This window comes from Odocoileus virginianus, chromosome 5 (genome assembly GCF_023699985.2).
Source record: "Odocoileus virginianus isolate 20LAN1187 ecotype Illinois chromosome 5, Ovbor_1.2, whole genome shotgun sequence".
Taxonomy (NCBI): Eukaryota; Metazoa; Chordata; class Mammalia; order Artiodactyla; family Cervidae; genus Odocoileus; species Odocoileus virginianus.
The window spans coordinates 90120895-90148428 of NC_069678.1; the positions used below are offsets into that span (position 1 = coordinate 90120895).

Sequence of the window (27534 nt, forward strand, 5' to 3'; positions counted from 1 at the left end):
ACTGGCATAGTCCTGGGAAAATAGAAACAAGTTGTTCATCCTATCAATGGATGGGATCATCGTTGGTGAAGTCAGGGAGGTAACTGTGACCTTTCTTTTTGGTGCACTCATCTCTTCCTTACAGTAACCTTGTAAATATCTTCTAGTAGTGAGACTCAACAAGACTCTGGAGGGCAAGGAAGCTCGAATAATGCAGTGGGAAGTCAGTCTTGCCTGGATAGAGCAGGATAACGAAAGAGACAGAATGGACCTAAAGGGGCAAATAGTAACCAGCACAATGACAAGGAATTAGAACTGTCTGGGATTAGTCTGACTCCAGACATTTTTTTTTTTAAACCTGCCTTGTTCAAAGAGTATGGGAGTGGGATGGGTGGGTGTTTTCTGCATACTTGGATTAACCTTAAATAAAATTACAAACCTTATCCAAGGATATTCTTTGGTATCTGAACAGCCACAAAACTTTTCTGATGTCCAGTGGCGTGAGTGCCAAGTACAAGAAGGAGCTGGTAGGATTCAGCTGCTCCAAGAAAGGAATCCTGGAGGAAATCGCCACCGAGGACGACTTCAGGTGCCTAGGTATCTGCTTCCGGCTCACTTCCTGTCTGGAGGGCTCACTCCTCAAATTGCGCTTGATGGGAACTGTCCCGCTACGATAAAGGTCAAAGAACACCCCTAGCACGTTATTTTCTTGCAAGGCCAGAGGGTCTGGCCGCAAGTCACGCAGGGCACCTCCAGCCTCCCCCAGCCTGAGTTGACAAGAGAAGCCGCAACCCGCCAACCTCACCCAAATTATATTCAACGGGCTGGCCGAAGGCGTTCCGTGATTGGTAGGACAGCATGGGGGCGTGGTCTCACGCAGAAAGCCTCCTCCGGATTGGTGCAAATCATCGAGGGCGAGGCCTCCACTCCGGCTGGGCGCGAAAGCTCGAACGCCGCTGCCTGGCTGGAGACGGCGGGAGCGGCTGCGTCCTGACGGGTAAGGGAACTGGGGGCCTGTTTCATCTCGAGCGGCGCGCTGAGGAGGTCGGGGTCATGACGGGTGAAGTAGTTTCCGAGGTGAGTTCGTGCCCTTGCCTCTATCCGTAGCTGCGGGGGCCCGGCGCCGAGGGGTGGTGGGGAGCAGGGGTCGAGCCGCCCGATCCGGTCGGGGAGGCCGGAGGACTACAGTTCCCGGCGCGCACCGCGGCTCCTCGGCTTCTCTACCCGCGCGGAGATAAATCCGCGGGCTTCGCGCGCGCTGGGGAGCCAGCGGTCCTCCCCGGCTCTGGGTCCCTCTCGCCTCTGTCCCTCGGCTGGGTTGTACTCGGTGTTTGCGTCGCGCTCAGCCGGCCGCCGGCCCCAACTCAGCCTGCTCCGCCCGCCCCTTTGGCGCGTTTCCGGCGGCTGGAGCTCTTCCTCCAACAGCGCCCTCCAAAGAGGAAGGACCCAGCCGAACCGGACCGCTAGGGTGCTGTGTGCTGTGCGCTGTGCATGCTTAGTCGCTCAGTCGTGTCCGACTCTGCGACCCCATGGACCGTATCCCGCCAGGCTCCTCTGTCGGGGTAGCATAAGGACAGGGAAAGTGAAGTCGGTCAGTCGTGTCCGACTCTTTGCGACCCCATGGGCTGTAGCCCACCAGACTCCTCCGTCCATGGGGTTTTCCAGGCAGGATAATGGAGTGGGTTGCCATTTCCTTCTCCAGGAGATCTTCCCGACCCAGGGATTGAATGAACCCGGGTCTCCCGCATTGTAGGCAGACGCTTTACAGTCTGAGCCACCAGGGAAGTCGGGACAGCATAATTCTCTGTAAATGGACGGCGGGAATCTTAGGGAGTTCCAAACTGGGTGTGGAAGAGGCCTCTGAAGTCATCGCCCTGGGTCCCGAGAAGGGAAGGTACCAGCCTTGGAAGCCTTCCGGGCGGTGACTGGCTGATCGTTCTCGGAACTGGCATAGAAGCGTCTTTCCAAATCTGTGTTCTTTTTTGGAGCTGGAGCTGGAGTGAGACAGTCTGGGGCAAAATTTAATGGGGCGCTAAAATAGTAATCAAGATAATTTTTTAAACGTTTTTTATTGAAGTATAGTTGAATTACCATGTTGTGTTAATTACTACTGTACAGCAGAGTGAGTCAGTTACACTTATATACACGTTCTTTTTCATATCCTTTCCCACTATGGTTTATCACAGGATATTAAACAGAGTTCCCTGTGCTATACAGTAGGACTTTGTTGTTCAAGATAATATTTTATGCAATGTTTTAAAATAAAAATTAATGCAAACACATTCCATAATTTGTTTTTGAACAAGATAAACTGAAATGAAGGCACAATCCAACCCTGTGTCTGCACTACACTGTCTTACTCACCTCACTCAGCCTGGCCCAGGTTCCAAAAAAACTTTACAAAAGCATGCAGCTGACCTCGTGGGCCATAATTTACCCATTGATTTTTTAATTTTAATTTTGCGCAAAAATCCTTTTGATTACTGAGTGTTTTGAGACCTCCTAACCTCACTGTGTTCCTGGCCCTGATTATTGCTGGTTCTGCTCCAAATTGCCTAGAATAGAGTGATTAGGAGCATCACCTTGTAGTGAGCCTTGTGGTTACCTAAACTCAGTTTCCATATCCACAAATAGTATTACTGCTTTGAGTTGTTGGGAGAATCAACAGCATACATCATGATCCTCAATGATTCCTCTGTTTGTGTTATTTTTTATTATTTTAATATTTGCACTAAACATTCAAATCAACTTAATAGTTGTCTCAGAAACCGTTTGAGTGTGGTCTTTTGCCCCATTACATTACAGATGTATTTTCCCCCTTATTAATAAGTTGATTCGGAGTCCTGCGAACACCAGGGTTGTGGGGGAACTGGCATCTAGGGTTAGCTTGATCACTAACTAGTCAAGTCATCCAACTAACTCCCTTCTCCTTAGATTTTTCACTTGTGACTTAAAAAATTGGAGAGGGTAGTTTGGGGCTGAATTTCAGACATAAACAAACATAGAAAAGCTGTTATAATGAACCCATCACTGAACTTCTACAGTTATCAAGTCGTGCCAATCTTGTTTCATTTATAGCCCCATGTGCTTCCCCCCCCCCCCCCCATACTGGATTATTTGACAGCAAATTTCCACACATACTTAATCCACAAATATGTCATTATACATCTCTAAAAGGTAAGTGCATTCCAAAAAAGATAACTATAATTTTATTACCACACCTAAAAAATTTAGAATTATTGCTTGATATTAAATGATCAGAGTTCAGCTTTCTTTGACTCTTACATATACTTTCAGTTTGTTTGAATTAGCATTAAGACAAATCCTGCATATTGCAGGTGTTGCTGTATCTTTGTATGTATGTGTAAATATCTTAACTCTTTTTGTAAGTCCCCCTCCCTCTTTTTAGTCTTGCAATTTATTGTTAAAGAAACGACATATTTTGTCCTGTAGAGCTTCCCGTATCTGGATTGCCTCTGTGTGATGATACTTAACAGGTCAGGTGGATACACTGAGAAATAGTTCACACAGAAAAACACAATAATGCTTGATTCTTATTTACCATAACTCAAAATAAAGTGTTGCCTCTGCAGTATCCTTCAAAGATGAACAATGCATTTTAGTTTGCTTTTTCTAGCCAGTAATTATTATTGTCATCCTTTTGTTAAACCATTGTATTGGTTTTTTCCCCTTATTTCAGCCTGATGATCCCATGATGATTTATGTATCTTTATGTACTTAGAGTGTTCTGTCACTTGCTGGTTAATACAAAGTATATTCTCATTTTCTAGGTTCACCTAGAAATCAATGATTCAAAACTCATTTCACAAGAGGAAACAGACAGTCCTTCAGACAGTGGACAAGGCAGCTGTGAAACAATTGGGCCCTTGAGTGAACAAGGTTTGTAACAATCAGTACTTTTATTACTTTTATTTTTAGGAATAGAGTGTGGGAGCGTGGGTTGTAAGTGGACTGGATTAATTAAATTATTCTCTTGATTTTTAAAATTATAAATGCCTCACCTTGTTGTTTGTTCTGTTTATTATAAAAGCAAAATAATAGTGCATGTACTCTTTTGAACATAACCACTTCTATTATATTATTGAATGTATAAAGTATCTAAAAGCTAGCACATTGCCTGGTTAAATGCATTCATTCTGTAATAAAAGGATTTTTAACACCTGCCAGAAGGATCAGAACAGCTTTACACTTTGTAAATATATATAATTACATTTCTCAGTAAGAGATATTTTTCCAGGGAAAATGTTTTTCAAAATGTATTTTTAGATTTGCTTTGCTACAATTAGTTCTTAGTTACATAATTTCACAAGGTGATATATCACTTGGATAATTGGATATGTTTTTGAGGAGTGGTGGGACTCGGAGGAAGGCCAAATAACAGTAGACCTCTAAAAAAAAAAAACTGTGTTTCCTCCAGATTCAGATGAAGAGATATTTGTGAGCAGGAAATTGAAAAGCAGGAAGGTACTACAAGAGAGTGATTCTGAAAGAGAAGACCCAAATGTGTCTCCAGAGGAAACTGCCTATGACGATGCCGAAGAGGAAGATAAAGAGAACCTGTATGCTGGAAAGAATGGAAAAGTCAGAAGGATTTATAAAACTCTGGCGGACAGTGATGAAAGTGACATTGAGGAGTCTTTATGTCAGGAGAATTCTGAAACCCAAGTGACACCTTGCTTAGAGCTGGGTCTCCAGTCTGAAAACTCTGTGGACTTTACAGTTGACAGAAAGATTTCCAAAAAGCCCATTTGTGGTAGAGAAGGAACTGGAGGAAAAGCAAAAGTAAAATCAAAGCGAAGACTTGAGAAAGAAGAGCGAAAGATGGAAAAAATTAGGCAGCTGAAAAAGAAGGAAACAAAAGATGAGGTACATTTGAAAGAATAATTTGCTGTTTCCAGGGCAGATTAATGTTTTAGAAAAAAAGAGTTGCTTTTAGTTCTTGGAGGTTGTTTCTGCACTCAGAATATAACTTTGAGTTGATTGTTTTGCAATGAGGTATGTAATTTCAAATCTGTTGTTTGTTGGTCTCATTCTCCATTTTGGATACAAGAGGACATTTCTAAATAAATAGGTTTCTGATTTTCTTTGTGAGCATGCGGAGTCACCCTTTGCTATTTCTGATCTGATGAAAATTAGCTTCCATAGAAGGAATTTTCATGCATCAATCAATCGGAAGTCTTGTTTGCTAACTAGAAGAACTGTCCTCAGATTTTATAAACTAGTTGCTTAATGCACTGTTAATTGACTTTTCAAAAACAAAGGTACTGTTTATTAAGTTAGTTTTGGACGATTGCATCAGATCACAGCATGGATTTCAAAGGATGACAAAGGAACCAGTGATAGTGTTTTAGGATGCCATATATTTGTCTGCTCGTGAAGTGTGGACTTTTCTGTCCTGATGCAAAGTGCTGTATGATGTAGTAAAATACTGGATTTCAAATGATTGCATCTTGTTTTTTCCTTATGTGTTTTCCAGGGAGATGATGTGAAACAGCCGTTTAATGACAGTGGCTGTCTGCTTGTGGATAAAGACCTTTTTGAAACTGGGTTGGAGGAGGAAGATCACTCCCCGTTGGAAGATGAAGAGTCGTTAGAATCAATAAGGGCGGCTGTGAAAAAGAAAGTGAAGAAGCACAAGGCAAGTGAGAAATGATCGCAGTAAGGGCTAACCCACGGCTTCCAGCCTTTGCGTTGTGTTCTGGCTTACTGATGGAACCTTCATTTTTTTTTTTAACTGAAGAAAAACACATGTCAATTGATAGAAATTTTTCAGCTGTTAATTTTGGAACCATGCAGTACAAGTGACAGACATGCTAACTTGTTTGGAAACTAGTATTTTCATTGTCCTGATCAACTCAAAGCTATATTCTGAGTGCAGAAACAACTTCCAAGAACTAAAAGCAACTCTTTTTTTCTAAAACGTTAATCTGCCCTGGAAACAGCAAATTCTTCTTTCAAATGTACCTCATTTTTTGTTTCCTTCCTTTTCAGCTGCCTCCTTTTTTTCATCTTTCGCTCTTCTTTCTCACGTTTTTGTTTAATTTTACATCTGCTTTTCCTCCAGCTCCTTATTTATCACAAACTAGTATTTTCATTACTTTTTGAGGCAAAAAGTAAGGTGCTTTATTTTGTCTGTTTAGTTTGGCCGCGCCGGGTCTCCATCACTGTGCGTGCGTTTTCTCTAATTGCGCTGCCCGGCGGCTCCTCCAGCTGCGGTGCCTGGGCCCCTCGTTGCGCTGGCTTCTCTTGCGGAGCGCGGGCTCTAGGCCTGAGGGCTTGGTAGTTGCTGCTGCGGGGTCTGGAGCACAAGCTCAGTAGTCGTGGTGCGTGGGTTAGTTGCTCTGTGGCCCCAGACCAGGGACCAAACCCATGTCACCGGCATTGGCAGGCGGATTCTTAACACCAGACCACCAAGGAAGTCCCATAAGATACTTCATGTTGTATAAGAAACAGGTGAAAAGGGGGAAGAGATGTCAATTTTATAATTTAATGGCCTCTGGGAAATGAACCTATAGGGTTTCAGGAAGGCTATGAAAGAGAAGCATCAGTCAAAGCATCCTTGTCCTGAGCATTTGGAAGCATAATTGTTCTTCCTAAGATTATCTTTTTAGCTCCTTGGGGATCATTGTCCCTCCTAAGGGAAATACAGAGGTGTAAGAAATGAGGGCCCAAGCTCCATTGGAGACGTCTAATTTATTTTCTAGGCATTATAGGATGTTGTGTGTCTAACATCTTATGTTTAGAGTAAGTATTGATTTATTATTAATGTAGCATGATGTGATGTTGGAGTGCAAAAACAGTTTTTGCATAAGCAACATCCTCTTGTGTTGGTTTAATTTTTGTCTCTATTAATCCATTTGCAACCTTCTCTTTTAGAAAAAAGAACTGTCTTTGGAGAGTGGGGTCTATTCATTTGAGGAAGAAACTGAGTTGTCAAAAGGCACCACGAGGAAGGTGAGGTAGAGCCCTGTATATTAATAGTTGTCATGCTGAGCTCTTTTCCCAGGAGATTGTGGATTTCTCAGGAATTTTATTGTGTCTGTTGTATTTCTCTGATTCCCAGGATATTGTTTTGTACATAGTAGGGACACAGATATGAATTAGGTTGAATCAATTCTAAGAGACTTGCAAATAAATGAGCTCTTGAAGTTTATATTGCATCGAGTTTACTAGAGATGACTATTTCTTCTCTTTTCTTGGGGAGAGCAGACTCAAAGGATATCTATCTGTCTTTCCTGGCAAAAGCATTAATGTAGTCTCACTTTTTGTTTTCTTTAAGGAAAGAAAGGCAGCCAAATTAAGTAAGGAAGCATTAAAAAAGTTGCATAGTGAGACTCAGCGCCTTATTCGAGGTAAAGAAACCTATATGGTAAACATTGAAGTTTAGAATTGATCTTGATGAATGGCCTTGGTTCTAAAGCCTCTGGAACATTAATATAAACTAAGAAAATTTCTAGAACTAGTGGTGGTAAGAAGGGAATTTTTCATTTTTAAAATTTGTTTAAGACCTTTTTAAAATGTTTTGGCCATGCAGCATATGGGATCTTAGTTCCTCAACCAGGAATCGGACCCGAGTCCCTTGCTTCAGCAGTGCAGAGTTTTAACCACTGGATCACCAGGGAAGTCCTGGGAGGGAGTTTTTTAAAGGGTTGTCTATGGTCTGGCTGCATCAGGATCCCTTTTACAAACCAAATTTATAAATTCTTAGGCCCCACAGAAATTCTGACTCAATAGACTTGAAATGGGGTTCAAGAATTTGTATTTTTAAAAAACTTCTTGAATCAGTTGATTTCACAGCTAGTTTTTAAAAGCCACTGGTCTTCATGGAATTCTTTTGTACTTAGATCCTGTTTTATGTTAAAGGCAGGATTGTTTTCTATTTCTGGTGATGGCTTTGGTTGTACTGTTAATTAACTGAATGTAAAGCAACATTCAGACTATATAGTATATGCATTTGCTTGTTCTGTTCCGTTTTATAGAGTCTGCACTTAATCTTCCATATCACATGCCCGAGAATAAAACCGTTCATGAATTCTTCAAACGTAAACCCCGGCCCACTTGCCAGGGAAACGCCATGGCACTCCTGAAGTAAGAACCTTCTTTCCTTGTGATTATAATTTTCATAAACATTCAGTTTTGAGACAAACACCTGGGAGTAGAGAGTTCAGATTCCTCGCTCCCTTAAAACTAACCAATTCATTATGTGCAAAGGGTTGGGAATGTTTTTCATTTAGGAGAATGTTCAGCTCCAGCTTGTTTTCTCTTCTCTAGGTCCGCGAAGTATCAGGCAAGCCATCACAAAGAAACCACAGATACTGAAAATACAACTGCGGCGAGCGGTGACCACAGCAGAGACGCTGCGCGGACAACAGGTGCAGGATGGGAAATGGAAATTAACGCACTCCCTGTAGTCTCAAAGGAACCCCAGATCACTACTGAACCCCGTGAGCCTTGCGGTAAAGATTTGGCAGGAAGTGAAGAGCTAGAAATTCCCGAGAAACAGGAGCAAAGTGATGCTAGACCTTCACCTGGGGACATCTCGGTGGCACAGCAAGAATGCAGCATCCTGGGGAACAAGGACAGTGAGGAGTGTCAGACTGAAGGGCTTGTGGCACCTGAACCTCATGCCCTAGAGGAAGAAAAAGGTCTGAGAAAAACAGAAGAAGCTGATGAGATGGCGGAAGAGCCCAGCCAGCAAAATGAATCGACAGCAGTGGTGCCACCTGAAAAAGCGAGGCGGTTCACTGTGGATAGACTTAAGCAACTGGGAGTAGATGTTTTCAGTAAACCTCGGCTGGGTGCTGACAGAGATTCCTTTGTGATACTTGAAGAACCTGAAACCAACAGAGGTAATTCTTTGAATTGTGGGGAGCTTCTCTAGAATGATTTGTTCTGGCAGCTTCTATTATTTGCCACTGTGGAGGACAGGGAACACAGGAGAAACACATAACCACACGTGGTCTTAATACTGATGTACCAGATATGGATAAAAATCATTAGGTACATTTGGCAAGGTATCAGAACATTCTGAACCTCATTTAAAAGGGAAACCTGTTGATAGTTAATGTACAAAGGAGAGTACATTGCTGTTGTTTTGTGGTATGACATTGATAAAAGCATTATTCAATTCAGTTTTTCACAGAAACATCAGCAAATTGCCTGCAAAACTGAATTTCTTTTCTTTTTTTTCACTCCTTCAACAAATATTAAACTACCCACTTCATGCAAGATGCTGTAAGGCATACTTGAGAAATCTGACATTTATCCTACACTTGGACACGACTGAGCGACTTAACTAACTAACTAAGCTGCTTAGAGTCTAGCAGGAGAGATAAGAAGTAGGCAAATAGCTGTAATACAGGAAAGTGGCATCTTCTATCAGGAACATGTGTCACTGATAATTGGAAAAAATTAACATGGGAAAAAAGGTATTCTTTGCTGAAAGAAATATTTAGAATAAAGCGTGGGAGTTAGAGGAGGGATGTTTCTTACAATAGGTAGTTAAAGGAAGGCTTGAAGAATAATCAGATGTAATTGTTCACTTTCTTCCTCATTATACTTCAGTGAGGATCTTCTGGCTTGTTCCTCCTCTATCCCCTGTGCTTCCATAGGTGATGGCACGTTAGGCCATGTTTACTGAATGAATTAAGGAGTGAATGAAGGATTCTTCAAGAGAGAGCCTGGGGGACTTTCCTGGAGGTCCAGTGGTTAAGACTCCACACTTCTACCGCAGGGGGCACAGGTTCTTTTCCTAGTCAGGGAACTAAAATCCGGTATGCTGCATGGTGTGACCAAAAAATAAAAAAAGAGAACTCAGGTATTCCCCACTTTGGGTAGACTTCTTGATTTGTAGGTAAAATTGGGTTTCCCTCCTCTACTTCGAGGCAGTGTCATATGATAATTAAGAGCTTAGGCGTGGTAGCAAGATCAGAATTTGAATCTGGATGACATTACTGTTTAAACTTGAGTATGCTATTTGACCTCTCCAAGGCAACTTTAAAAAAAAAAATGAAATAACACTTTTGGTTCACAGTGCAGCACTATAGTGAAGATATGTTAATAACACATACAAATGGAAAGCATAAAGAAACACAAATGGTAGCTGTTCTTTTTATTATTAGTGAAATTATTTACATCGAGATGCTGCTTCATTAAGTAGCATATGGCTGGCAGGTGCTAGGTCAGCCACAGTATCAGTTAAGTCATTGTTGATTGAGTGGGTGGACTCTGTGGAAATGGAGAGGCTTTCTTGGGAAGGACAGAAAGAGTTCTGTGTGGTACATACTGGGAGGATGTGTAAGTCTGTTTGACCAGAGCAGGTGGTGGGGTGGAAGAGCTGTGTAACAGACCTAGCATAGCTCCATTAGCAAAGAAGCGTGGGAATAAGCTGGTGCCCAGAACAGGGAGAGAAAGTTTTGTTGTGTGGGACTAGAAGTTACCTAAATAGCCTCAGACTAACAGGTGAGGAAGAAACTTTTTTTGAGTACTTATACTAGACACTATGAAATCTTGTTATATGGGAATGGAAGTTTTCTTTATCATCTCCGACTGAGAAACAGGAAAGGGAAGAAATCTCCTTTTTGCATACCTAATGTATTAGATACTGATAGTTTTTTTTTTTTTTTAAGTAGTTATCTTTCTTAATTCTCATAACCCCAAGTATGATTTTGTAAATGAAGAAAATGAGGTTTGGAGAAGTTGGGTAATTTTCCCAATATTGCAATTGGCTTATACAGGGAGCTAGCACAGTGCCTGGCTCATAATAGGCACTTATTTTTAACTCAGGGTATGTTTTCCTTCAGAGCTAATATTTGACATGAATGTCGGGTTTCTAGATCACTCTGTTTCTTGATGTATGTGAAGTTAGGGCCAGCGTTCATTCGTTTGTGCAGTAAACTTTGACTTAGCGTGGTGTTGCTTGTAAGATATAGTCCCTGCTCTCAAGGAATTTAGAACCTAGCAGGAGTCACAGGCAGGAAATTGGGTATTCAGTGCTGTGCGTGCTTTGAGCCTAGAGAAAGAGTTCCTCGCCTGGAGTCAGGGAAGCTTCTAGAAGGAGTTGATACCTGAGCTGAGTCCTGAAGCCTGAGTAGGAGGTACGAGGCAGAGAGGTGAGGGAGGGCTTTCTTGGTGAAGGGGACAGACCTGCAAAAGATGCAGAGACAAGAGGAAGCGGAGGATGCTCTGGTTAGCTGAGGTGAAGATTGTAAGGTGGTTGGTGACCAGAGGCCAGAGGATGCAGGGCTTTTAGGTGGAGACATGAGCTGGAGCGGAGATGTTTCACTTAAAGAGGAGATGAACGCTGGGACAAGACTGGAGGAGGGAGAGCAGCTTGAATAGGGGTTCTGTGATGAGGAGGGTGGTGATTGAGTTACGTAGTAATGGACAAGGGAAGTGGGTGCTCCACTGGGCTAGAGGATGAAGAGTGTTGAGGGGCCTGGCTTTCTCCAGAAGAATGAAAGCTCCTCCTGCCTCACTCTTTTTTTAAGTCCTGAGTAATCTTCCTCCCCTTCCATTTCTTTTATTCTTTTGGCACCAGTGATGACCTTCCTACTTGTGTTGCCTTCCCACTGCCACTGCCTGTTGTTTCCAGCCTACTGAACTAATAAGAAATGGGATGCAGACTTATAGCTTCTCTCCCTACTCTTTGGTTTGCAGTGTAAACATGCCATCCCTTTGGAGTTGGATTTTTGCAACTAAATAAATGATGTTGTTGTTTTGTCACTAAGTCATGTCTGACTCTTTGTGACCCCATGGACTGTAGCCCACCAGGCTCCTCTGTCCATGGGATTTCCCAGGCAAGAGTCCTGGAGTGGGTTGCCATTTCATTTATCCAGGGGATCTTCCCAACCCAGGGATTGAACCCACTTCTCCCGCATCTCCTGCATTACAAGTGGATTCTTTTCCACTGCGCCACTTGGGAAGCCCAATAAATAATGTCAGGGACTCAGATTGAGAAAGGTTTCTTTCCAGTTCTTCTCTTTTTCTACTAAGACCCTTTAGGGAAGGAAAAACCACGCCTGGATGCTAACCACAAAACTACCAAAGTATGAGTTGAGTGAATTTTAGAAAAAAGAACCAAACTTGAAGTATCCTGGACATATTATTATGGAAGAGAAGGCACAGCGTATGAGAATAGCCAGCATCCCCGAACCCAAGGAAACTTTTCTTCTTTTCCTTTCTTTTCTCTTTAGAACTGTCAGCTCTCTTATAACAGATCCCATTATGGTATGGTTGGCTTGTTATATGGTGAGTAGGGAATGGTACCAGGTGATAGCTGGCTGAAGGAGAAAGGAAAGAAAGTTCTGAGCAAGAGCGGTGGGGAAGAAGGGAAAGGCCATATTGCCGTTGGATCACTGCACTCATACTACCTGCGTATGTTCCCATTTGTGTATAAGTTGGTGGGTGGTGAAAGTCGCTCAGTCATGTCTGACTCTTTACAGCCACACGGACTGTAGCCCGCCAGGCTCCTCGGCCCATGGAATTCTCCAGGCAAGAATATTGAAGTGGGTAGCCATTCCCTTTCCCAGGGGATCTTACCAACCCAGGGATCGAACCTAGGGCTCCCACGTTGCAGTCGGATTCTTTACGACCTGAGCCACCAGGAAGCCCAGGGACCATCTCTCAATGGGATTTCCTTTCTCATTGTACTGATTATATTCATTTAAAAGTTTCACGAAGAAACTTCCAGCCCTGCTGCCAAGTTACATCACTAATTGCTTTGATTATTATTTTCTTACTGTTTTTTTTTGGCCACACCACATGGCTTTGGGATCTTAGTTCCACCCCAGGGATTGAACCTGGGCCCTCAGCAATGAAAACTCAGAGTCTTAACCACTGGATTACCAGGGAATTTCCTTTCCATTTTTTAAATAGACCTTGCTTATATTTAGAGAGATTGCTAATAAACAGATATTCAAAATATGGAATATTTTTAAAAGAGACTGAAATCTGTGACAAATTAAGCCATTGCACAGTTAAGCAGTATGGTATTTTTCTACCAGCTTAATGCTTTTTTAAAAAGAATTGCACATATTTAGAAACTTCAGTTGTAAATTTCTACCCTAAAATGAGTTTTAAAGTATATTGAGGAAGAACAGTTGCAGTAGTCCATTAATTTGGGTTAAGTTACATGAATTGGACACAGGTGTTGGTAGCAAAGGAGTTTTTGGTGTCTCTGTGTATTTTTTTTTCCTTACAAGTTTGTTGAACTTAAGAAAACCTAGCTTGTACTTCTTAACTGGAATCTAAAAGGCAAACTGACATACTGGTTGGTGCTTGGTTTAGAACTGGAAGCCTTGAAGCAGCGTTTCTGGAAGCATGCTAATCCAGCAGCCAAACCCAGGGCTGGTCAGAAGGTGAATGTGAACATCATAGTGAAAGATGTGGGCACTGACGGGAAGGAAGAGCTCAAGGCAGACGTGGTACCCGTGACTTTGGCAGCTGAGAAGCTGGATGGGGCAAGCCACACAAAACCAGGTATTTGAGTTCATGGAGTTGTTTTATTTGTATGTTTTTACTGGCCATGAGTGGGGTGGGGTGCCTGACTCTTGTACTCTGGCTGGTCTTTATGGCTGCTGAAGACCCTATAGGGAGAAGTTATAGAATCTTTTTCCTCGGAGACTCCGGAGATTGGATATGGCCTAGTTGTATGGGGTGGGTAAGATGACTTTATTTCTTAAAATAGTTTTTATCTTATTGTTTTAAAAGATACCCATTGTAGAAAACAAATGGAATAAACAAATTTCTGTAGTAAACAAAATTTCTGGCATAAAATATTTTTCTGTCAGAGACATCTTCTGTAACCATGTTGTATGTCCCTTTAAACTTTTTGCATGCATGTACATGTCTGTTTGAAAAACAATAATGTAATCATACATCATGCATTCTGCTTTGTAATCTGTATTAGGGACAGGTCTGTTGTTCCCACTCCCACTTTGAAAATAGGAGCAATTTATCACATATAAAAAAATTAAACACTTAGGAAAAAGTATAAAATGAAAAATTAGGGAGGGGACATATGTATACCTATGGCTGATTCATGTTGATGTTTGACAGAAAACAAAATTCTGTAAAGCAATTATCCTTCAATTAAAAGATAAATTTTTAAAAAATTAGTTTTCCCAGAGGCAGCTTAACAATTTCTTGTGTGTCCTAGGAAAATGCATATGCATATACGATTGTGTGAGTGTGTGCGAGAGACCCTGAATACTTCCTCTCTGCCAGACCCTGCTCTAGGTGCTTTGCAATAAATAACATCAGTGTCCTTACTTTATATGTGAGGAAACTGATGTACAAAGCATTTAAACAGCTTGCTCAGATTTATATAACTAGTAAGTGAGAGAACCAGTAGTCCAGTCCAGACCGTCTAACTCAAGAGCTCAGAGACACATATTGCTTTTGAGGTTTTCTTTTTAACATCACATGATATTCCATTGTACAGGTATAACATGATTTGTTTAACGATATTTCTGTTAAGGGACATCATGTTTGTTTCAGTTTTAGCGTTTCACACAATATTGCATCCTAGTATCACATATATGTTAGTAAATCTTGATGCAAAATTCCTTACAGTGGAATCACTGAATCCTAGACACATTGTCCATCAAAATAAGTTGCACCAATTTTCACTCTGAATGACAGTGTGTAAGAGTTCCTGTTTCTTCCTGTTAATAATGGATATAACAAATGTTTGCCAAATATATAAAAAATGGTATCATTATTTTGATTTGTATTGCTAGTAAGAAGTGAGGTTAAGCATTATTTTTAATACCAGTTCATATTTTTTGCTCATATTTACTCTTGAGTTGTTTCTATTTTTCTTCACTTTGGGTATAGTTATCAATATTTTCTTTCATGGCTTCTGAACCAGAGATTTTGAAGGTCCACTTGCCCCCATTCCTTTTCTTTTCTTTTGCTTTTTTAAATAATAATTTTATAATCTCTGTAATATCCCAAGATATAGAATATAATTATGACAGTTATTGAGTTACATTAAATTCCTAATAGTCCCCCATTTGTTAAGATAACAAAAGCCTAAAATACGAAGGTCTCTGATTTTCCTTTTGTGATGTGCCTAGAACACTTCTGGAATTGCCTAAAATGGACGCTTGTGTTGTTGTGTGTAGTCGGTCATTGCATCTAAAGCATTTCTTCATACTCTTGTTCAGGGGAAAAGCTGCAGGTGCTGAAAGCTAAACTTCAAGAAGCAATGAAACTCCGAAGGTTGGAGGAGCGTCAAAAACGCCAAGCATTACTCAAGTTGGATAATGAGGATGGATTTGAGGAGGAAGAGGAGGAGGAGGAAGAAATGACAGATGAGTCCGAGGAAGATGGAGAAGAGGAGGGAGAGGAAGCCATAGAGGAAGAAGAGCAGGAAGAGGAGGAAGAAAGCAATGAGGAGGTTGCTGGCAATTATGTGGTTTTGTTACTAGGTCAGGATGAATAAGGGAAAGAGAAAATCAGATCTGAGTAAGAGGATGATGAGCACGTTCGACTGTAGAAGAGATTTCAGGGTCAGAGATGAAGGTAGCTCATGTGTACTAAATCTTAGTGCATTCAGTTCTTTCAGCCCCATGGAACACCTGCAGTTCACAGTCATGCCCTGGCTTCTGCCTATTGGTTTACGTATTGTACTATAATGCTGATATCAAAATGGCTTTCTATTAAAGACTTTTATCTTTGTTGTTCATTTAGATTTCTCTATTTAGGAAAAAAAAAAAGCACTTTTAGCCTTGGCCGAGTTGAGGCTGGAATAAATTCTCAGGCCAGGACCTTCCCAAGTTAATTGTTGAAGAAGGTATTTGTAGATGGGCCTCTTGCCCTTGTTCTAAGGTATCATTTTCCACCTAGAGAAGACAGGTGATGATAGGATTTTTGGTATTGGGAAAAAGAAAAGTGTCCTTGTTTGAACAATGGAGTCATTTGAAAGGCTGGTTAATGTTTAACCCTGGGTAAAGGAAGAGGAAAGCCATGGCCGAACTGAGCAGGCTGTCACAGTCTGTGCTTGGAGGCCAGGAGTTGTCCTGCAGTCTCAGGCTAATCATGCAGTCTCTCACTGACTCAGTTAAATGATAGTCCAGTCCCTTAGGAGTCTTGTAGCAGTTTTGAAAGGGTAAAAGGTAAAGTAACAAAGTATAAAAGAGCTCTAGAAGTGTCCGCAACTAATAAATTGTGTTAATGATGATGGTTGGACTGAGCTTCCTTCAGGTTTTCCTTTTCAGATTTAAGATGTGACTTGTAACCAAGCAGCCATATTCAGGCTAGTATGTTTGCTTTTAAAATTTTTGACTTGTACTATTTTGTTTTTGGGTGGCGTGATTGGTAAAGACTGCAGAATTCCTTCTCGGTGGTGAAGAGATAGAAACCAAAGATGAGAAAGAAATAGATAAAGAAAACAATGATGATGGCAGTGGTGAAATTGGCAAGTCAGCTGGCCTCTCTGTCCCCAAGCCTCTCTCATCTGATTCTACCTTCCTTCTGTTCAAGGACAGCTCTTCCAAGACGGGGTAAGTAATTCTCTCTAAGGAAAGATAAGATTCCCTGGTGAATGCCAGGGAATTTGCCCCTCTTGGAAGAAGTAGAAACAGATACTCAATTTACCTACTTATTTTGTAGTTACTCTCCTAGTGAAGAAAAATCAGAAATAGATGAAAACTCAGGCAAAAGACCTAGCAAATTAGGTAAGTAGTGACTCTTACGTAGAACTTGAAACTTGATTTTTCTCTGATCCTCCTGCTTTAACATTTAAGGAGTACAATTCCGTAAGGTTCTATTTTTCTGAACCTTAGTGAACTTTTCCCAGTCTTACCTGTGAGAGTGATAGGAATTTATGAACTATAATGTTTTTCTTGGGAATTCCCTCGTGGTCCAGTGGTTAGGACTCCATGCTTTCACTGTTGAGGGCCCCGGTTCATTTCCTGGTCAGGGAACTAAGATCTCACAAGTTGCGTGGTACAGCCAAGAAACAAACAAAAAATCCCAAATATTTCTCTTGGTCCAGTTTTTGAAATCTTACGTGCAGTTTCTTTACAGTTGACCCTGAGCATTTAATAGGTCGTTAATGAGTATGTGTTGATTGAGTAATTTATATCATGTAGATCAAAGGAAGATGTATAAGTGATTAGATAATGGAAAGGGTAATCATAGGCGTTAGGGAAGGTGAGAGAAAGACAGGAACTTTGAGGTGTCACTTAGTTCAGAGTGATAAACCCTGATTGTATGATGCTATCTCATACCATTATTGACCTTTAATGTAATGTTTTGGAACATGTAACTTGAGAGGTTTACCAGTGGATCTTACCAGACAGTTTCATTCTCAACTCTTTTCCTAAACAAATCTGACTTATTTCTGGGAATCATGCACTTAAAAGTTGTCTTTCTTTAGATGAAGATGATTCATGCTCATTACTGACAAAGGAGAGCAGCCACAATAGCAGCTTTGAGCTGATAGGCTCCACACTTCCATCCTATCAGCCTTGTAACAGACAAACAGGCCGTGGGACCAGTCTTTTGCCTACAGCAGGAGGATTCAGATCTCCTTCCCCAGGGCTATTTCGAGCCAGTTTGGTCAGTTCAGCCTCTAAGGTGAGATGGTAATGGTTTTCTAATCTCCTCCCCTTTTTGCTTCCCACATTGCTAAATAAAGTGTGTCCATGCCAAAAACTCCCACCACATTATGTATGTTCAGTTTAAAAAGTCCACCCCCTTTGTGTATTAAAAACAAGCCTCATTCAGGGTTCTTTCTTTCTTGAGGATGTTTTTTTTAATGCTTCTCTTGGCTATGCATTGTCCTCCCCAACTGCAATTGCCTGAGAATAGATTAAATTTTACAAATAGCAGCTTCTGTTGTTGTCATGACAGTGAATGACATTTGTAAAATGTTTTGTTTTTGTTTGGTTTTGTTTTGGTGCCAGAGTTCAGGAAAGCTGTCTGAGCCTTCACTTCCCATAGAGGATTCCCAAGATCTGTATAACGCCTCCCCAGAACCTAAGACACTTTTCCTAGGAGCAGGAGACTTCCAGTTCTGCTTAGAAGATGATACTCAGAGCCAACTGTTGGATGCAGATGGGTAGGTAGTTTTATGTTTCTGTGGGTGGGATGGTGCTGGGTACTGCTTAATTTTGTTTAAAAATAAAGTGAGCTTCTGTCACTCCATCTGTGCTTTCTCTTCTGAGAAAGAGAGGTGTGCAGACCATTAGTATTACATTCTACAAGTTTGAACAAAGTCTATCTAGAAAATAAAAAGTAAATAGCCTTGCTAGTGTTCTGATCCTTCAATTTCTACCTTATTAGACCTGCATAACTCTTACAAGGTCATCAAATTGCTCTGTATCCATATCCCTGGGGGCTCAAATGGTAAAGAATCTGCCTGCAATGTGGGAGACCTGGGTTTGATCCCTAGGTTGGGAAGATCCTCTGGAGAAGGAAATGGCAACCCGCTCCAGTATTCTTGCCTGGAGAATTCCATGGACAGAGGAGCCTGGTGGGCCCCAGTCCGTGGCATTGCAAGGAGTTGGACACGACCGAGTGACTAACACTTTCACCTCATCCCACTATGTTAGGACTTTGGGTGGCATTGAGAATTGACACCTCTGTGGCACATTACATGGCCATAACACCAGGCCCTACTCTAGTACCATCTGAGGCCCCAAATTAGCCTTTACCCTTTATCTTCTAAATAGCCCTTATTCTTTCATAAACATCCCCCTCCCTCTTAAGGTTATCACGGGCTAAAGTCTGACACTCGTGTCTTCTGGTTCAGAATTCAGCTTCTAACTTTGCTATTGGAAATGAGTTGAGGCTTTTCCCCCACTACTTTTTTTCCCTGGAGCATTTCTTACACTCTTCATTGGGCTTGTAGGTTCTTAAATGTTAGAAACCACAGGAATCAGTACCAAGATTTGAAGCCTCGGTTGCCATTGGCCAGTATGGATGAGAATGCCATGGATGCCAACATGGATGAACTGTTGGATTTGTGTACTGGAAAGTTTGCATCTCAGGCTGAAAAGCCTCTGCCTGGGAAGAGTGACAAGAAAGAGAACATGGAGGAACTTCTGGATCTTTGTTCAGGAAAATTTACTTCTCAGGGTAATTATCCAACAGAGCAACAAGTCTTACCCAGTCAAATATCTTAAGTCAGTGTCCATGTGAAGAAGTCCTTTAGTCTCAGTTGAAAAGTTCACAGAAAACAGCCATGGTGGATTCTTGAGCCTAGGCTGAATTCACTGCTTAGCTCCTGACATTTAGAGCTCTTACTTTTTTAGGATGGTGAAGTATCACCTTAAGATTGCTTTAACTTTCGCCATATGACTTGTCATTTATGGCCAGAATATGTGCAAAGCTTAGAGCGGTGTCTGCTGCATAGTAAATTTCATATAAATGCTAAGTTATTACTTCCACCTGCATACCCCTTTCTCCTCCTCACACCCCTGCTAGAATGTAAGCTCTTTGGGAGCTGGGATCTTTGTTTTATTCACTGCTGTCTCCCTGGTGCCTGGCACATAGTAAGCACTAAATAAGGATTTGTTGAATGAATGGATGGTGAGCTCTTTTTGGCAAGCTTACCTTAGAACTGTGTTGAGCTGGCATGTCTTCAGATGGCTGGGGAAAGAGGATAAAGCTGTCAGTTCTTGGTGACAAATCTTTTTCTTTGCTGTGATGTAGATGTCTCTACTCTGGATCCATCAGAGTTAAATAAGCAGGAGAAGGAGAGTAGCCTGGGTGATCCAATGGAAGAAGCACTCGCTCTTTGCTCAGGCTCTTTCCCAACAGACCGGTGAGTCTCAGTGATCTGAGGGAATTTGGCAAGTTCCATCTTCTGATAAAGTACAAGGGTAGCTTCTCTGGACTTTGCAGTAAATGGTCATCTTAGGGGCTTTATATCCTGTCTGAGAGTCTTGCAGTGGGTTTGAGCCTCATATTTGCATAGTGAAGAAATTATTCATAATAATGCTTTCATTTAGTTGATAGGGAACAGGGTAAAAAAGGCAAGAAAAAGCACATGGACGTTCTCAACATCACCAATAATTAAGGAAATACAAATCAAAACCCCATTTTTTGAATAATTCCTCACTGCCAGCCATTATTCCACTTTTGGGTATATACACAAAAGAACTGAGAACATAGTTTCTTAGTAGATATTTGTACACCCATGTTCATAGCAGCAGTATTCATAATAGTCAAAAGGTGGAAGCATCCCAAGTGAATGCATACATAGTGGAATATTACCCTTTAAAAGGGAAGCAGATTCTGATACATGCTAAGACATGGATGAACTGTGAGGAGATTATGCTAAGTGAAATGAGCTATTCACAAATATGCAAATACTGTATGATTCCATTTATATGAGGTACTTAGTGTAGTCAGATTCATAGAGACAGGAAGTAGGAAGGTGGGTGCCAGGGGCTGTGGGGCAGTAAGAATAGGTTGGTATTGAAAGGGTATAGAGTTTTAGCTTTTTAAGAGGAAAAGCATTCTAGAGCTTGGTTGGATAACACTTATTTGTGTTAGTGTTAAGTGAATGTACTTAACACTAATGAACTGTACACTTAAAATGGTGAAGATCCTAAAGTTCATGTTGTATGTATTTTATCACAATTAAAAAAATTTTTTTTTTTTAGGCAAGATATCTTGTTTCCTGTTTCTTGAAGAGATTGTTGGGGCTGTAAGATATTTTCAGTCCCTAAGTTGGCTGACTCCTTATAGTTGGCTTTCAACAATGTGTTTATGGATTTGTTGATTTGCATCTTAGGGAAGAAGAAGGTGAAGAGGAGGAATTTGGAGACTTTCGGCTTGTCCCAAATGATAATGAGTTTGATAGTGATGAGGTGAGTTTGAAGGGAACAAAGTGATCATAACTGAACTCCATGTATAGCTGCTGGGGATTTTTGTTTGTTTTGTAGTTTGAATTCTTGAGAAGTCTGTTTGGCATGTTATCAGAAGCAATTTCCTAGAATGAAATATTTGGGCAGAAGTTTCTGAATCCTGTCTTAGCTGAGGACACATTTTATTCTGTGTAACTTTGCATGTGATACTGTATAATTTTGCAGGATGAACACAGTGATTCTGACAAGGAGGACCTGACATTGGAAGACCATGAAGATGATGATGAGGAAGACCTCCTGCAGCAATCGGAGAAGTCAAAAAGGCAAATGTAGGTGTTATATCCCTTCCTTCCGTTGCAAGAAAGTTCTCCTGACAGTTGAGCTGTAGCTTGCCACCACCATTTTACCTACATTTACTGGTTCTATTTTTGCTTTTTGTGGTTAACACAGATTGAATAACATCCATTTACATGATATCTTTTGAGTATTCAAAGATAGTCACATCCTCTTCAATTGATTTCTGTACTAAACATCCCTGGTTCTTCAGCTGTTTCTCACGTGACATTGCTTCCAGACTCTTCACATGTGTGGATTCTCTCTTTATCTTCAGGTGTGGTCTGACTACCGCCCTGTGTGGTGGTGCAGCCACATCCCTTGCCCTGGTTGCCTGCTACTTGTAAAGTAACCAACGAGCACAGGAACTGACTCACTGGAAAGCCTGAGGATCTAGTAGATGATTAAAATTCCACACGTCTTTTTTCCTTTGAATTACCATCATTCCAGGTCTTCCTCATCCTAGTTTCAGGCAAATGACCCCCCATCAATTTTTAAAATATTTTGTTGTTTTGATTATGAAAGTAAGCCGTTTATTTTAGAATATTTAAAAGAATACAGAAAGATATAGATAAGTCCTTCATGTCCACCATTCAGAATATTTGTGAAAGTGGTGGTAGTGGTTATTATTGCCCCATAACCTTTGTCAGGCATATATTTTCATATGGTTGAGATCTGTAAAATTTTTTTATATATACAGTTTTGCATCTTTTTTCCCCACTTACTGTATCTGTAAATATTTTTCCATGATATTGAAAATTGTATAAAAACCATTTTAGTAGGTATTTCACATTTTATTGCACATACAATGATGACTTTTTGATTTCAAATATAGGACATCATATTGATCCTTATTAGATTTATTTTGTTGTGTTTAGCCCATCATTCCATTCTGTTGAGATCAGTTTTGGATTCTAATTTGTCACCTGTCAAATTAATCATCTCATACAGCTTTGGGTCATCTATAGATTTTTTTCTAAGGCGGTGGTTCTTAAACCTTATCTAACTGTAGTGTCCTTAGTTCAAGTGAAGTCTTATAAAGAACGGCAGCTAAAAGTCGAGCTGCCCAAAGAGGGCTGAATGGGAAAGTGAGGGGCTTGGTGGCTGTTGGCCCTGAAGGAATTCCCCAGGAACCCCAGGATTTAGAGGGACTCAGCTTTTTAAAATAACAATGCAAGTCTTTGATAAAAATCACCTTTCAGAAAGCAATCGAGCTTCTGCCATTCTTGACCATAGATAACAGCAATTTGAACTCAGGGTGACAGCAGATTTGTTTTCAGTATGGCCTGAAGTCAGAAAAACTAAACTTGTGGTGGTTTTGATTACCACTAACTGAGCCCGAATATTCACTGGAAGGACTGATGCTAAAGCTGAAGCTCTAATACTTTGGCCACCTGATGTGAGCAGCTGACTCATTGGAAAAGACCATGATGCTGGAAAAGATTGAGGGCAAGAAGAGGAGGGGGCGGCTGAGGATGAGATGGTTGGATGGCATCACTGACTCAATGGACATGAGTCTGAGCAATCCCCCTGAGACAGTAAAGAACAGGGAAGCCTGGTGCACTGCAGTCCATGGGGGTCACAAAGAGCCGGACAGAACTGAGTGACTAAACAGCAACAAATGAGCCTCATTCATACCTGTACCTTGTGGGTCAAGATTTGGCAGGCTGTAGGAAGACCCCAGTCTATTACCTTTCCATACCATACTATCTCTAGTCTACCTCCTGAAGCTGGTAAGCTTAAATACAAAACAAAATAGTATGAACCTTCTGGCAGGTATGTTTCAGATATATAGAGGAGATTGAGAGTTTTGGCTTCAGAGTCACCAACCTAGGTTGAATCCAGACTCTGCTGCCTCCCAGCTGTGTGGCCATCAGTAAGTTGTTTACTCTCTGAGTTTCAGTTCCTTCAACTGTAAATCAAAGGGAACAATAATAATACCACTTCCTGAGATAATGGATTGGCACAGGCTTTTAAGTATTAAAAAAATGTATTATTATTATTAATTTTTATGCTTGTTATTAGAGATGGCTGTGTGTTCTGCTTTTTTCATTACTGTGTGTATATTTATTGTTGTATTTTCCAATTTTCAATATTGTTTTCCAGGAGATTGAAGAAATACCTGGAGGATGAGGCAGAGGTGTCAGGGAGTGACGTGGGAAGTGAAGATGAGTATGATGGGGAAGAGCTTGATGAATATGAAGAGGATGTAATTGATGAAGTACTTCCTTCTGATGAGGAACTACAGCGTCAAGTCAAGAAAATACACATGTCAGTATCCCAACAAGCCCTTCTGAGCATCTTAAGGCAGGCCCTATAACCAGCCAGAGTGGTCCTGGTTTTGAACAACCTATTTCTCCCGTCGTAGGAAAACAATGTTAGATGATGATAAACGCCAGCTACGTTTGTACCAAGAAAGGTACCTTGCTGATGGGGACCTGCACAGCGATGGTCCTGGACGAATGAGGAGATTCCGATGGAAAAACATAGGTATCTTGATCATTGCCTTTAGAAGCAAATGGTACAAGGTCCATGTTTGTCCAGTTTAAGCCGGCAAGAGGAGTTCAAAACTATAGCAGACAGTTGTGGAGGACCTGGCCTTGACCTTTATTTTCCATTAGTGGATGAGAAAAGCTTGTGTCAGTATATTATAAATGAACAGGGTTCACAAATGTCTGTCAAGACACCCTCTCTTGTGGGGATTGCAGAATGCTAATAGCCTTAACTCTTTGCTTTAGATGATGCTTCCCAGATGGACTTGTTCCACAGAGACTCTGATGATGATCAGATTGAAGAACAGCTTGACGAGACAGAAGCCAGATGGAGAAAGGAGCGAATTGAACGAGAGCAGTGGCTTCGGGACCATGTAGGAAGCCTGCAAGAGATTCGCCTATTCCATCCCTAGTTCTGAGGGTAACCTCAGTCGCCCAGCTTGTCATGATAGTTGTCAAAACCTTGGGCAGTGTATTGCTGTCCCTTTTAATCCTTGAATTTTCTTTTGTACTTTGAAAAGGTTACCACGGGCAGTTCTATTCATGGTTTTTTCCAAAATACTTTTTTTTTTTTTGGTCTGAAGCAACAGAGGGTAGCAAAAAGGAAAACTAATGCTATCCCAAGTACTCTAGCTTCCAGGCTATGCTAATGCTTTGGGTCTTTGGGGGAACCGTGGGCTTCTGTGAATGCTGTCTGATTTTTACTCTCAGGCACAGCAGGGGAAAATTGCAGCTGAAGATGAAGACATTGGGGAAGACAGTCAGTTTATGACGCTGGCCAAGAAGGTTACAGCCAAGGCTCTGCAGAGGAATGGTGAGCTCTTAGCCCCTCGCAGGGGCTGTTCCCCCGGAGTGTTCCCCTGGGGCCCCGGAGGTGACTCCAGCCCTCAGCGACTGCTGCAGCCTAGCCACGGACCTGTGTCTAATATCATCTTAAAGGGGCCCCTCGGACGGGGAGAGACAGTGTTCCTTCAATCCAGTTCTGTTGGACAGTAGATATTGCAGTGCAGAGTGTGTATAGCGGGTTTTGCCTTATGTTCTAAGGCAGCTTGTGCATGTGTGCATGCTAAGTCGCTTCAGTCACGTCTGACTCTTTGTGACTGTAGTCCACCACACTCCTCTGTCCATGGGACTCTCCAGGCAAGAATACTGGAGTGGGTTCCCACGCCCTCCTCCAGAGGATCTTCCCAACGCAGGGATCAAACCCACGTCTCTTACATCTCCTGCATTGGCAGGCGGGTTCTTTACCATTAGCGCCACCTGGGAAGCCCTGTAAGGCAGCTCAGAGGAGTGAATTCTGCCTTCTTTGTTTAGTCGCCCAGGATTATATACCTAAGTGTTAGAATAGGAATTTGTCTTACCATTGTTGTTTTTTCTTATTACTGTTAATTAGACAATAAGTTTAGCTGACTTGTCTGTCTTAACCACTTACTGTACTTTCAAATCATGATTATAAAATAATCAGTTTATTAGTTTAGTTAAGGGCCTGTTAGTTTGTTTAGATTTAAAAGTAATTCTACCCAGTTTTGCCCAGAGCAAGCCTCTCTGTCTTGTCTTTTCAGTCAGTCACACTGTGGTTATTCAAGAATCAAAGTCTTTATTCAGAAATCCTTTTGAAGCCATCAAACCGGGAAGTGAGAACCAGGTTGGTTGGGGACCTTGTTCACCTGAAGTCATGATGTGCAATGTTACAAAGGCCTCAGTCGGGTTAGGGGAATGCTCTGTCATTAGGGGAGGGAGGTGGTTGCAGGAAGTGGAAGTAGGTGTCAAAGGAGCCTGCTGTTTCTTTTCTGTTTGAGCAGGGTGGGAATGTGTCCCCTCCATAGCTGGCAGGCACGGGGAGGAGCTGGCTTCCCCTTCCTTGGCGCTTGGAATTCTATACGAGATGACTCTTCTTTCCTCAGCTGAAGACAGGCTCCCTGCTCAACCAGCCCACGGCTGTGCTTCAGAAACTGGCTGCCCTCTCTGACCTCAACCCCAGTGCTCCCCGGAATTCAAGAAACTTTATCTTCCATACACTTTCTCCTGTCAAGGCTGAGGCAGCAAAGGAATCGTCTAAACCTCGGGTAGGGAATTGGAGAACTGATTTGGTGACTCTCCACAGCAGAGTGAATGAACGAGTGAATTGAATTAAATTGAAAATATGTATGTATTTCTGGCATCTTTACAGCATAAAGATTTATGCTGTAGTGTTAATCTTGCATACCCCATAAGGTACGAGGGGGTTGCTACCCCCCAGTAAGTATAATCAGCTGTGAGACTTGCCTGGAAATTTTCAACTTCTTTTTTCCTAATTATCCATGATTGAACTGTGAGCTGCTTAACAGCTAACTGAAGCTAAGTGTGAGTGAACCACAGCTTGTACGAAGGTCTTGAGTTGATTCTTGTCTCTGTCTCTGTTCTGTAGGTGCGGAGAAGGGGTCCGTCTTTAATGACATCTGCTTCACCTAAGCGTCTCAAAACAGATGATAGTACTTCAGAATCGAAGCAAAGCATCTTCCGTTACTTGGAAAGCTAACACTACGAGGGCGCCAGCACCTCTGTTGGGACTCCATTGAGAAGTATCTGGCACTGAAGGCTGGAATTGATGCTCACGTGGATGATCCCCACTTCCTTCACAATCAGTGCATTAAGATTGAGAACAGAGATTCCAGTTCTTTCCACCGTGTGGCTCTGGACATCTCTTTCCTAGTATTACTTCCTGGGTTGGCCACTAACAATTCTGTAGTGTTTACAACAGCCACTTATGGGATACCTGGGTGTCCTCCATTAAATATTTGACATTTTACCCTAGAAACTTCCTGGATTGATGCCTTTTGGTGAAAGGGGTAGTTGGAGGAAGAAAAAAATGTGACAGGACAGAAAATTACAGAAAGCAGTGAATATTGAAACTGAGATGACGCCTTCACACCCCTACAATGTGCAGGATGGTGACCAGGACTCAGTGAAACAGAGACTTCTTAGAGGGCCTAAGAATCAACAGATGGGCTATTTTATAAGTCACGCCCCTTCTATTTTCCTTCTTGGCTCTTTCCAAGGCAGTCTCAAATTTCCAGTTAACCTTTGCTTCCTTTATAATAAGAACTCAAATAAGGACTGGTACACAAGTCAGAAAGAGCAGATTTCTGGAGCATGAGGATGAAGATAGAAGGTTACACCCAGTGGCCATCCGCATTAGATATTCTGTGGAGCAGAGAGCTCTCTTCTAGGACCTAAATTTTCGATTCGAAACACTGTTGCTCAAGGACCTTCCTTCTCATTCTGACCGAAGAATTATATATAAAATCATTATTTATTGCATTCAACTGGGTTGAGTACATTGCCCTGACCAGTCAGAGGACAATTTAATAACTTCATTACTTATTTTGAGGGAAGACCATCATGGAGTTTCATCAAAATGTTGTTAAGAGGATTGCCACCAGTCCCAGTTTTCTCCGAACCACCATGAGGCTCTCAGAATTTTAAACAGATATTTGTCCCCCTTCGGAACCAAATGTCACTGCTTCCTTGGAAAAATGTCCCAGGCAAACACTGTGGTTTCACTGTCATGAGCTGGACTTGGGAAGCTGGGTGAGCTGTGCCAGTTTTTTTTTTAACTGGCAGTTGAGGAATACCAGTTGAACTGATGAAATTAGGATATAGGTTTTCTACAATTGTTTCTAATATACAAGATGCTGACTTTGATGGAACTTGCATTTGTATATTTGTAATCTTGTAACGGAGAAAATGTATATAAAGATGTTTTAATATGTATGTAATTTTTCAATAAATCCAGTGCCTTGAAGGCATGATTTGATGTCCAGACTAAGTGCTCATTCTTAGGTCAGATACCTGCCTAATGTTGAGCGTTTTGTTTTTAGGGCATCTCTCTCCCGGGGAAGGCC

General features: G+C 41.6%; 1 protein-coding gene across 1 annotated transcript; it reads left to right on the forward strand.

The window, feature by feature from the left end:
- The first annotated feature begins 905 nt into the window (after window positions 1-905).
- On the forward strand, window positions 906-27446 carry CLSPN (claspin). The gene is made up of 25 exons (XM_020880259.2): window positions 906-1056; window positions 3771-3879; window positions 4418-4866; window positions 5477-5638; window positions 6877-6954; window positions 7280-7352; window positions 7980-8088; window positions 8272-8849; window positions 13288-13479; window positions 15171-15403; window positions 16330-16508; window positions 16618-16682; window positions 17387-17586; window positions 17916-18070; window positions 18863-19089; window positions 19666-19777; window positions 20753-20828; window positions 21051-21154; window positions 23265-23429; window positions 23527-23648; window positions 23897-24024; window positions 24362-24464; window positions 25213-25295; window positions 25555-25716; window positions 26058-27446. Exons 1-25 carry the CDS (start codon window positions 1033-1035, stop codon window positions 26166-26168), a joined length of 3999 nt encoding a protein of 1332 aa, XP_020735918.2. The 5' UTR covers window positions 906-1032; the 3' UTR covers window positions 26169-27446.
- Window positions 27447-27534: the final 88 nt, after the last annotated feature.